Source organism: Cherax quadricarinatus, chromosome 7 (assembly GCF_038502225.1).
Source record: "Cherax quadricarinatus isolate ZL_2023a chromosome 7, ASM3850222v1, whole genome shotgun sequence".
In the NCBI taxonomy this organism is placed as follows: Eukaryota; Metazoa; Arthropoda; class Malacostraca; order Decapoda; family Parastacidae; genus Cherax; species Cherax quadricarinatus.
Window position 1 is genome coordinate 16,417,913 of NC_091298.1, and position 13,230 is coordinate 16,431,142.

At 42.1% G+C, this 13,230-nt stretch overlaps 1 protein-coding gene across 1 annotated transcript in view; it reads left to right on the plus strand.

Annotated features, from left to right (window-relative positions):
* Nucleotides 1–13,230, plus strand: part of LOC128686820 (protein piccolo) — a gene marked incomplete in the record, with an annotated part of 287,532 nt that overhangs the window by 213,975 nt on the left and 60,327 nt on the right. The window contains 3 exon segments of the mRNA XM_070082342.1: nt 1,667–1,942; nt 3,472–3,612; nt 5,176–5,295. Coding sequence (XP_069938443.1) covers nt 1,667–1,942; nt 3,472–3,612; nt 5,176–5,295 — 537 coding nt within the window.

The window sequence follows — 13,230 nt, forward strand, 5'->3', positions numbered from 1 at the left end:
TTCTTTTTGAGCCACCCTGCCTTGGTGGGATATGGCCGGTTTGTTGAAAAAAAAAAAGCGCAAGGTTTCAGGCATGTCTTGCTACTTCTACTTACACTTAGGTCACACTCCACATTTCTGTTTTTCTTACTAGTTCTTACTTATTTCTTCTTACCTCCATGGGGAAGTGGAACAGAATTCTCCCTCCATAAGCCATGTGTATTGTAAGAGGCAACTAAAATGCTAGGAGCAAGAGGCTAGTAACCCCTTCTCCTGTATATATTACTAAAGTTAAAAAAAAAAAATTGTTTTTCTTTTTGTGCCACCCTGCTTTGGTGGGATATGACCAGTTTGTTGAAAGAAGAAGAAGAAAGTTTAAGCCTCTTAACATGTGGTACGTGTACTCATCAAATTGTTTTTTCAGAGGTTGAATCTTGGCTTCTGGTCCTGCCTCCTAAATTACATTCTTGCAATATGTAATCCATCAGTCTTTCCTGCCTGACCTCTATTGTCTAGTTGACTATACGTAACATGGTGGCTACATTCCTGAAAAGTGTTTTATACATGAAATCTGAAGGACCTCCATAAAAGCCATACAAAATTACCTAATACAATCTTTTTCTTGCTAATTCTGGTTGGTGGTACTGTACTTGTTGGTCTTGATACGAGTGGAAAGGGTTGGTGTTGTCCTACAGAGATGAGGTAGATGACTATGGTTCTTCTCTAAGTGTATGGCATAGGTACAGTTTGCACTATTGCAAAGCATATCGAAATTAACACTTGTTAGTACTGTCAATGATTCATTCTTGGCACCACTAGTATTCCACCTGGATGCCATGGGTAATATTCAGAGATGAGATGAAGGGCAGAAAATACCCACAGTCATTTGAAAAATACAGAGTAAGGCATCATACATACAGTCATGCAACACCATGGCATGCATTAAAAGTATTCCTCCTGGATTCCATGGTTAATATCCAGAGATAAGATTAAGTGATGAAAAGGGCCAAACACACTTTATTCACATTCGACTGAATAAGGAATGGTATGCGTCCACAATGTAAACCTCCCTGGGAAGTTGTTTACATCATAGGGTGACATTAGTTCTCCCCCCTAAAATCATTGGACATGCCTGTAGCCTAACTGTGGCAAGGAAAGAAGGGAAAAATACTACATCCTGTGATGTCTTCTACTAAGAACTGGCTTGCAGCATGGTCTGAGTTCTCTCCAAATTTATAGCGTGCTACTGTGTGATTTACCATTATTTTCCATGTGCATTGTGGGAATGGATTTTTTTTTTATTGATAACATGTTGAGTAAACATGTTATGCGAGGGTCAACTGTGTTTACATGTTTGAACTTAAAAAAGTTAACTTTTGTTCTTTTAGTGTTGTCCTTGCACATCCCTTTCTCCCCTCTTTCCTTAATATGCTTCTGTCCTTATCTTACTTGCTCTTTAAGTTAATAACAAATATTTTATTGCAGCATTTATTTCATTTGCTTGAGTACATCTTAAAATATAAATTAATACTTCTTTTCTGTATAACACACACACACACACATGCTGTCTTGTGTTATAACTGGCTTCTTTTAAGATTTTTTTTATTTGCATTTTTCATTCTGCTGCTAAAATGTTATTTTCTTCCTAGCTTCTTCTAACTCTGTCATCTTCTAACACACCCCTCAGGTTCAGATGATGAAATCTCCAATTATATGCAACAGTGTGTTCCACAGTCTCATGCCCCTGTACATCAAGGAGTGCAGCCCAGACAACATTATAACCAAATTCAAAATCAGCAGCCGATTTATCAAAGGCCTGAGATCCAAGGGCAACCTCAGCAGTACCAACAGACTGCATCTAATAATAAACAGCTAGCTCAATCAAAGCAAAAAGAAGTGCCTACTTCATCAAGATTTTTCCGAATGCTCCAGACGATCACTGATACTTTGCCTGAAGGAGCTGGTATGAAGCTCAGAATGACCCGTTACTTGCTTGGTTTCTCACACTCGTGACATTTCGCCCTCCAGCCTTTTTGTATTTCAGATGTAGCTGGTAGTTTTGATTGTACTGATATTTCAGTTCTCGTGTCCCTGTGTGTACATTGTCTTTGTGACTAGCACCAATCTCACAAACTTATTTGAATAATGCTTTACCAAATACAACTGTGACATGCATCTGCTTATGTGAATAAAGCAATGGAAAATATTTCTTTAATGTTCTCTTTTGAGAAATATGCATTGGTTGGTTTGTAAATTATTAAAATGTATATCAAAGGACTATTCTCAGCTATATAAATTATTCATAATGGATACAGGACTCCATTAAAGCAAATTTTGATTGCAATGTTTTGGTGAATTAAAACATGGGAAGCACTATATTCGGTATTAAATTTTGAGTAATTTGGTATTATCATCTTAAATTTAATTATTACACCCAAAAGGGTGATACAGCACTGAATAATTTGTAAATACAGTATTTTATTATTTTTTAGGAGTTTTGACAAGGTTTAGCTCAGAGATGAGAAAAGTTGTCATGCATCCAATTATCACTTAAATTATCAAGATCTTGCGCATGTCTCACCCATTGGATAAAGATAACATTGTAACCTCAAATTTTTAGTGGCAGCTGAAAAAATCATTTACATGTAAGCTGATGATATTCCTAACACTTGTATATTTTTTTTGAAAGACATTTATGGCTACTATTTTTAAGCACTTGTAAAGTGCCTCTGATTTACTGTGGGAGTTATAATGCCAGATAATAAGCTACCTTGAATGCCAGGCTATGCACTTCCTATTAAACTTATTAAGTTGTAAATCTGTTGAATTTCTTTGTATATTTTGCTGCATGCAAATATAACATTAAACATTGAGGACCTCTGAAGGTTAGCAGTAACAACTCTAAAAGCTTATCTACATTAAATTCCCTTCCAGAAAGTGAAACATATTAACCCTGCACATGTCTTTTGTAGTGCTCTAATGACTGTACAAATATTTATGGAGCTAATAGTATATGAGAGAAGTCTATACAAGTACAGTATATTACTTGCCTGCTTATAAGCTGTTGTAAATTTGCTGCAGAAATTTAGTTTTCAATGTATTTGTTACTTTTATGAATAGATTTAACTTTAAACTTTAAAGTTTCGAAATCTAACGGTAATAGAAGAGTAGTTATTTTTTTTTAGGATTGCATACTAAGACCAATAATTTTAATCACCTTCTTATTCCTGTCATTACAACAATCTGAATAAAGAATAGTAGTAAAACTGACTGCTAGTGTATTGTGTTATTACTTCTTCTAACCTCATGTCCCATTTGTATATTAGAAACTTGTCAGTCACTCCATCTTCAGATGTCATCTTGTAAAAGTACAGTAATTAATGTGATGTTTTATTTTATGAACTGTGGCCATCTGAAGATAGTAACTGATAGTTACATTGTTATTATTTGTCTGTACCCTACCCAGTGCTTAAACTCATCCTCCCTCCACAGAACCCCAGGGACCTGTCCATATACCTAACTTTCGACAGCAGCAGAAACCACCACAAATGCAACAGCAAGGCCAATATCAACAGCTGGGGCAGTATCAGCAGCCAGGCCAGTACCAACAGTCAAACCAGAATCAACAGCCAGGTCAATATGAGTATTAAAAGTTTTGATACATTTGACATACACTGCCATTACCCTCATGGAAAGAGTGATTTTTCTTAATGTTTATTATGAATAAAGTATTAAAAATAAGTTTTATATATACATGTATGTAGCATAGTAGTTTGTGTGTATGTGCATACATGCACATGCACCTGTTATGGTTGCAGGGGTCGATTCTCAGATCCTGGCCCTGCCTTTTACCTTGCCACTCTTCAGATTCACTCTCTTTAGCCTAGTGGTCCCTATTGTACCTGCTCCTAAAACTATATATGGAGCCTGCCTCCACAGCTTCTTCACCAAGATTATTCCATATCCTGACTACTCAAACTGAAGAAATACTTCGTAACATCCTGGTGGCTCATCTGTGACTTTACTTTCTAGCTGTGTCCCCAGGTTCCATTTCTCGCCTCTCGAGCAGCCTATTCCTATCTAGCATATCAATTTCTTTTAAGTATTTTGCATGTTATCATGTCCTTCAATGTCATTAGGTCCAGTCCCGCTAGCCTTTCCTCATATCTCATGCCCCTTAGCTCAGGAACAAACTTTGTTGCATATTTCTTTACTGGTGTTGTACATTCCAAGATAGGCCTGTATGTTGTATAAAGGACTTGGCATGACTGCTGAGATTCCTGAAGGGTACTCCATCCCTTAGGACTTTCTCCATGAGTGCAGTATGCAGCCTTTGTTTCCCTAGTCTGTATTCTATTTATAGTCTTCTTGCATCTTTCCCAGTTTTCATGACCTTGAATTTATTGGAGTTGAATCCAACCAACCACTTCTTATCTGATCATTCTTGCAATTTGTCCTGGTCCCTTTGGAGCCTTTTTCCTCGTATGTTTTTACTCCCCTTGTTAGTTGTACATAATCAGCAAATGGATATATCTAAATCAGTATCATCTAGAATGTTTTTCACATCAACCAGAAGCATTACTGGTTCTAACACCAATCCTTGCAGAATTCTTTTAGTTACTTTTCCCCATTCTGATGTCTTTTCTAACAGTCACTCTTTGCTTCCTTACCCTAAGATATTCTTTCATCTGTTATAGTACATTCCCTGTTATTTCCACCTGAATCTCAAGTGCAATGGTGGGTTAGAGTATTAGGGTGTAAAATGATCATCAGAGTTTTGCAATACAGTAGGTAGTTTAAGTAGGAAGGAGGGCATGTCTACTCTGATAAGGTCCCAGCCCTGATAATTGTATTTTTGTAGTTGACTGTACCTTCAGGGAAAAGTGAAGTGTAATCAGGATTGATTACAAGATCCAAATCCTTAGACCAACAGTCATTTGTTGGCATCAAGGATATTGCAGTGCACCATATTCATGAAGTCTGTGAATGTCATTTATTTAGATTTTGCATATTACAATATATGCTGTATATTTAAGTTTAATGTTAACAAAAAGTGCACCATTGAAATATAAAGGTTTTTAAAAGTTAATATTAACAAACTGTTAAAATTTCTTTCCTACAGTGTTGCATAAATATCTGTGACACTATAGGGTGTTGTAGTATGTATGATAAAGTACAACAGGTTTTGTCCAGTAGGTGGTGTGAGAAGTGCAACAGCTGCAGATCAGGCTGTACCTGAACCCAAGAAGTATATGGGGGGCAGCATTCCCTCACGCTCCTTCAAAATGTTGCAAGCCATGACCAATACTGATGATGGTAGGGAAACACTTTCTGCCTTCTCTTTCTCACAATCTCAAGAACTTTTTGCCGTGTCCATGATTTCTAAGAAAAGCATTTGAAAACAATTCACAAGAAAATTTTTGGTAAAGTTACAAACTGTGATAGAAATCAGATAAATTTAATACAATTGTATATAATGGTACATTATTATGTGTTTTATCTAATTAGCAACCTCTAACCAAGATAGGGTGACCCAGAAATGTGCTGATATCACATTTCAGATAATTACTACTACTGCAACATCCCCAACTCCTCTTTCAGAATGCAGACATTGTTGTCACCTCCAGGACTTGTCTAGTTAACCAGTTTCCTTGAATGCCTTCATAGACATTACCTTGCTCACACTCCAGTAGCACATCAGGCATTAAAAACTTGTCTACACTCTTGTCTAACTCTCATGCAAGCCTTCTGAATGCTCAAGCCCCTAACACTCAAAACCTTTACCCCCTTCCCTTGAACCATTTCTGTTAAGACCCTCTGTACCTCCCACTTTCCATCCCAGATTGATATAACCTTTTCATCATCGTATTCCTCTTCATCTTTGCCAAATGCCCAAACCACCTCAACTCCTAAGCCTTTGGTGACCCCAATCTGTCTTCAAATTTCTGCTCTCCAAATTCTCTTCACATTTGCACCAAAAATTTCTTTTGAACATGTCACCACCTCCTCACTGCAACATTCAGTACCCATATCTCTTTTTTGTTTTGCATCCATAGATACACTTTTTCCCCATAATTAGTATTATAATCAAAAGAAGTGTTAAACCGCAAGGGTTATATAGCGCAGCAGGGTAGGGAAGGATGCAGGGAAAATGGGTGGCAAGAGGGAGAGGGATGATTATTAGGGTATGGAGTGCAGTGGGGCAGTGGATAATGCAAGGGGTAGAGGGTAGCAAGAGATTAAGATAGAAAGCACGGAGGAGAGTGCTAGAGGCATCATCAGAGTTTGTGTAGTAAATAAGTCGCTGTCGAAAAGTCAATGAGAGAGTCTGGATTAAAGGAGGGTCCATCAGCAAGAAGGGAAGATAAAGAAAGGGCAGCAGAGTGGAGACGACATTGGGGGTAAATTCTGCGTGCTTATTGATAGAGTGGACAGTCCAATGGAATGTGGCTAACAGATACTGGAATGTGACAATTCTCAGAGAAACAGGGCGCCTCTCCACGAGATACCTGTGAGCAAGACGAATGTGGCCGATGTGAAGATGGCAAAGAGTGGTCTCCCAACCCTGACACTGATGACAAGAAGACGGCCAGAAATGTATACTTGGTTTAATAGAAGGAAATTTGTTATGGAACAGATTAAACCAATGTTGTTGCCAATGGGTGCGAAGGTGGGTAACAATTTCAGCAAAATAGTCTGTGAATGGAACACCTCTATATGAAACTGGGAGGTCATGTACTGCTGACCACACAGCAGTGTCTGCCTGTTCATTGCCCTGTATGTGCATCAACATGACCAGGGACACAGCAAAAAAAACAATATCTTTGTGTTTGCTAGAGATACGGCGTAGCCAAAGTTGGATACGAAGAACTAGGGGGTGAGGTGTATCAAATTTTCGTATAGCCTGTAAAGCACTAAGGGAGTCTGAAACGACCACAAATGGTGACACAGGCATAGATGCTATACGGATAAGTGCTACAAGAATGGCATACAATTCAGCCATAAAAATGCTAGCCAAGGATAATAAATGTCCTTGCATGACACTGTCCAGAAACACTGCTGCGAATCAGATGCTGCAAAAAGACTTAGAACCATCAGTGTACACTGCAATGGCATGAGAATGAGAGCGGAAGTGGTCAAGAAAAAGAGGGCGGGAAGCCACCATAGGGAGTTGGGCTTTCACCCAGGGCAGTGGGAAAGAACAGAATTGAACAGCTGCAACTTTCCAAGGGGGCAGGGAAAAGCGAGATGCTACATGACCTGCCTCGCATGGGCCAGTAGGCCTTCTGCAGTGTTTCTACATTCTTATGAACATAGAAAGGTGGTAACTGAAGAAAAGACAAGAACAAATGGAGGTGGAGAGAAAAGGGGTGGAGTAAGTAGGGGCGACGAACAAATAAAGAACGTCTACTAACATCAGTGATCATCCTATATACAGAATGATTGTGGAGGTCTTGAGATCGAACATAATAGTGAAGGCAGTGGGCATCACGGCGATTGGACAAGGATGGAATATTCGCTTCTGCATACAGGCTCTTGATGGGATGAACGAAAGGCACCAAGGCACAGACGGAGACCTTGGTGATGAATGGGCTCTAACTTAGACAGAGTTGTGAGAGAGGCTGCAGAATAGATTTGTTCACCATAATCCAGCTTGGACAAGACTAGGATGGAATATAAACGGAGGAAAATGCGATGATCTGATCCCCATGAGCGAGAACTTTGAGATTTAGCCGACCATGGCAAGTTGTGTATAAAAAAGAAATGTGTGGTCTCCATGTCAGCCGGCGATCAAAGAGCAGGCCCAGAAACTTGACCATATCACATGCTGGAATACATCAGCCGTGTAAGTACAAGGGAGTATCTGGAATAAGAGGACTTCTAGTGAAGGTAATGAACCAGGTTTTCGTACTAGAAAATTTAAAGCCGGAGAAGTGGTCCAATGGGAGATTCGGTCTATCACAACCTGAAGAGAGGCTGCTACTAATTGACAGTCAGTGCCTGAGTAAGCTATAGTGAAGTCATCGACATAGAGATGACCAAATATGCGAAGGAAGAATGGAAGGGAGGTCATTTATAGCTAAGAGAAAAAGAGTAGTGCTGAGAACACAACCTTGTGGAACTCCTTCGGCTTGTACAAAGTCCGAGGAAAGCGAGGGGCCAATACAGACCTGAAAATGTCTATCGGACGAGAAAACAGCGATGAAGGTCTTGGGCTAAGATGTTATACCTCCAAGTGGTGTCATATACCTTCTCTAGATCAAAAAAGACCGCTAGGACAGAGTGGTTGTCAGCAAAGGCATTTTAAATATACGTAACTAAGTGGAGCAAGGGGTCTACAGTGGAGCAGCCTTTGCTAAAGCCATATTGGCAAGGAGAAAAACTATTGTGTGTGTCTAAGAACCACATCAGACTTCTATTCACCAATCGTTCCATCACCTTGCAGACCACACTGGTCAGGGTAGTGAGAGGTGTCAAGTCCCGAGGCGCCTGGTTTGCGAAACGGTAGTACAATAGCCGATTTCCAGTGTTGAGGGAGAACCCCTCATGTCCAAATTAGATTGAAAAGACGTAAAAGAACGGGAAGGGCCGTAGAATGGAGATGCTGAAACATACTGATGTGGATATCATCAGGTCCCAGTGCTGACGGCCAGCAAATGGAAAGCGTGGACTCCAGCTCTTGAAGAGTATAAGGTACGTTATACGGCTCCACCCCATTGGAGGAGAAATCTAAGGGCAATTGCTCTTTGATAAGTTTAGACGCAAGAAATGAAGGACAGAGGTGAAGCCCTTGGGAGATACGGACAAGATAGTTCCCAATTGCTGTGGCAACTTTTAAAGGTTCCGCGACATCAACTCCGGTCTGGAGTGTACCTACCACACAATTTACACACCTTTTTTCAAATCGCACACATAGGGGAAGACAAGTTAATGGTAGACACGTAGTCTCGCCAACAAGTGCACTTAGCGTCATGGATGATATGGCGAGCAACTGCCCTTGCCCAATTGAAATCCAACACTCTGCAGTATGATTGTTGATAATGGCCCCATGCAGCACATTTTAAACACGCTGCACTGGTGGATGTAGGAGACCACCAAGGTATGCATGCCTGAGAATGCCTACCTGAAGTTTGGGGGATAGAATGCGTCACTGCAGTTAGGACCAAGGTTGAAAAGTGGTGTGCCAGTTCATCAATAGAGGATGAAAGTGGGTCCTCACAACGGGCGGTAAGATGGGAGTACACGTCCCAATTTGCTCTAGCAAATTGCCAACAAGGGCCACGAAATGATACGTAGTAGAAGCAAGAAGGATGGGAAAGTGATCACTATCGTGTAAATCTGGAAGAACCCACCACACGAAATCAAGTGCAATGAGTGAGGAACAGATAGAAAGATCAATGCAGGAGAGAGACAGAGTACAAGAGTCAAAATGGGTAGGGGCACCCGTGTTTAAAATGTGAAGAGGATGAGATGCGAGAAGTCTCCAACTGATCACCACGAGAGTCGCAGTGGGACCCTCTCCACAGGTGATGGTGGTCGTTAAAATCACCCAACAACAATATGGGTGGTAGTAGAGATAAAATTAAAAATGGGATATCAGAGATACAGAATGCATGGGAGAGAGAAAGATAAAGAGAGCAAACTGCAAACCATCGGTGTAAATAAGTACGAGCTGCAGTATAATGCAGCGGGGAACAAATAAAAACTTGTTGATACGGTGTATCAATGTGTACAAGAAGGGCACTGTCATTAAATGATTCGTCGGGTAAAGGATCAGAAGAATGTATCAGCAAGTAGCTTGAAACTGGACAAATGACAGCAGAACGAATTTTGGGCTCTTGCAACCCAACACATACTGGGGACAACTGGGAGAGCAACAATTGGAGCTCTCCTCCATTGCTCCTAAGGCCATGAATATTCCATTGTAAAAAAGACATTATGTACAGAAATAAAAATGACAACAATAAGAAACGATCAGTAATGTTAACGTGTGGGGGCACCGGTAAGCAAGTAAGGAAGAATTAAAATATTGCGGAGGAATAGATTGTTGCATGGGTTGTGAAATAGAAGGGGTAGAAGGAGGTGTGTTGGTGCCCATTGGGGGTTTCCTCTCTGCTGTATAGCTGGAGATAGCATCTAACATCTCGGTTGATAGGGAAGCCAACAATGTCATGATGTCAGAGACAGGCAGTGCAAGTAAAGGTCAGAGTAACTATGGAGGCAGCCAAAGAGGTCTGAGGAGGGTGGGGAGTATGAGCCTGGAGAGATGCGCTGGCTGGGGTAGAAGAGTCCTGCAGTGTAACAGGAGAGGAAGGAGGTTGGACAGCAACTATGGAAGAAAAGGGAGGAGGGGGAACAAGGGAAGAGGGAACTACACTAGGGGGAGGGTGAACCTCCATCTTTGTGTGAGAGCTGGAAAGGGGCTGAGAATTGGTCTCCGAGGTAGAAGATAGATTCTGGACAGGAGTTGGACGCGAAGAAAGTGTAGGTCTGCAAGGTTAGTAAACTGAGAAGTAAGCAAGTGAGATGAAGAAGTAGAAGTAGAAAGTGGTGCAGAGCTAGGCGTGTCAGAGGATAAAACTGCAAAAAGCATTAGAAACTGAAGTGACTCCGGAAGACACAGACACTGAGGGATTGGGAGGACTGTTGAGGTTGGAGGTCTGCGGGTTACTCGAGCATATGGGACACAAGAAAGTTTTCCTTGAAGGCGGAGCTGAGAAACTGCCATAGTGTAAGTAAGGCCCTCGCGCTCTTTAAGGTAACGGATCTCTCATTCATTACGATAGACCTGGCACCGGCTGGAAAAGGAAGGATGAGGTTCCTTGCAATTGAGACGAGAGGGGGGAAGACTACAAGGCATATTGGAATGATCTGCTGCACCACAGATCGTGCATTCCGCCACAGGTCTGCAGAGTTCAGCGGGATGCCCAAAATGCCAGCAATTACAACACTGTTGGTGGGTGGAAACTACTTGACGGACCTCTAAATGATGGCCCACAGTATAGAGGACAGAAGTTCACGGCAGTCGAAGGTTAAACGAGTGATGTTACTAGGAAAGCGCCTTCGCCCATGGGCAGGCAGGATGTTTACATCTACCTTAAGAATAGGGAGGTTTTGAAGGACTAATTGTTCTAAAATATCATCGCTATTAGACAAAAAAATCGCTCTGTACAATGGTACAGAGTACCACAGTACCACTGCAAGAATTAGAAGTAGCGTGCTTACAAATGGTGACTGGTATGTTACCTATGGAAGTGATGCAGGAGAGAGCATGAGCTTGCTCTGAATTCTGTACAGTTACGACATGCACACCGCTTCGAAGAGCGTGGAGAGAGATATTTTGGCCAACGTGCCTTAAAAGAGTTTTACCAACTCCATGATCAGACAGATAATCTTTTTGAGACGTCGTTTGTAAAGAAAAGAATTTTGTCCATTGCGCACTTGTTAGCCTGGTACACAAAGGTAGTGGGTGTCGTGTAGATAATTTTTGAGCAATTATCGACGAACTGTCAGTAGGTTGTCTTGGACGTTTAGGAGTAGCTCTGCGGGCAATCCGAAAACCATCGCACCACATTCGGGGAAGCCGGACACATTGTGAAAGGCTTGGTAGAAGTAGCGACATGAACAGAAACGGGTGATGCCACAGCACCTGAAGCAGGTGATGAAGTGTAACCAGCAAAAGGTAGAGGGGTATGAGAAGAGTCGAGAGAATGGACCAATAATGAAGCCGAGTCAGAACAGGGTGTGGGATCAGAATGGGCAGGGCCAGATTAAGAAGTCTCCGGGCCCTAGGCTATTCAGATTGGCAGGGCCCCTTTGAGTTACGGGTAAGCAAAGCGACCCCTTCCAGCTTGGGGGGGTGGGTCGGTGTGAGCCTGTTCAAGGTCTGATTAAATACATTCTGGCTATTTAGATTAAATTTAATAGGGAAAGTACATCAAGACAACCATTTAACATTTAGAGGTGAAAACAAACATCCATAAACATCAATGTCTATCAACAACACTTCAGTTAATTTGTCACAGTACAAGTCTAGATAACGTGTAATTACTACAGAAAATTGGAGAGGAATCTCCCATACTCACCCATTAGCGGGAAAACACCGCTGTTCTGATGTAAACAAAGGCGTGTTGAGTGTTGCCATCTATGGTTAGGTTTATTTATTTTTATTTTATTTTATTTCATTATTTATTTTTGTTTTGATTAATTTTTAAAAATCAATTTTACTCTCCAAACACTTGAACTTTTTAGGTAGGGACCCCTTTGCACTTGCACCATGTGTGCAGTCTTGGATGAGCCCATGAACCCCTTGGACTGCGGGGCCCCCAAATGCGCGGGGCCCTAGGCAAATGCCTAGTTTGCCTATGCGGTAATCCGGCCCTGAGAATGGGGCCTGGGAGGAGGAAGGGTTTCACTGGACGAAGACTCCAAAATGATAGGTGCATCTTCTGTGATATCTCCTTTCTTGTTATTTTAAGAAAGAAGAAGAAAGAAAAAAGACAGTGGAGGGACAGTTGCTAGGAGTCATGGAGGGGCTGAAAGCTCCTCCCTTCATCTGAGAGGGCCTCGAGCCCACCGGAGGTGAAGATGCAGCGTGGAACCCATGCCATACCCTACCCTTTACGCCAGTAAGCCAGCGCTCCGGGATAGCAGCCTCACATCTACTGAGCTACCTCGGTGGACAAAAGAAAGAGCGGTCAGAAGCCCACCACAAAGCATATCCCCTTCGGTCGCCACCTCCCAGAACCGACACGCACCTTCTGGAGATACACCCATTACCCGAAGGGCACCCTGCCCTTTTCCTGGAAATCCGGAAAGGGAGCAGGGCACCTTCAGATCATTCAGATTCCATGGCAAACCACACCACCCCTGAGGGACCTCACGGAGTGGGACGAACCCCGGCACACCGCTACCTACCTAGAAACTGTAATGCCAGATGGGAGGACCCCAGAGGCTACAAATGGGACAGGAACAAGGGGAGGGTGGGGAGAGGGGAGGAAAGAGGAAAAAAAGGGGAGGGTGGGGTAGGGAAGGGATTATTGGGGGTAATTAGGTTCAGTTGGAGGAAGAAGACCAAGAGGTCCAATTCCTCAGACCGATAGCCTCTTTACCACTGCAAGGAGCCCCCCCACTTAACCCTTTCAGGGTTGGTGCTGTACTAGTACGGCTTGCATGCCAGAGTTGGTGCCATACTAGTATGCATAAATTCTAGCGCCTTCAAATCTAGCGAGAGAAAGGTGGTATGCCTGC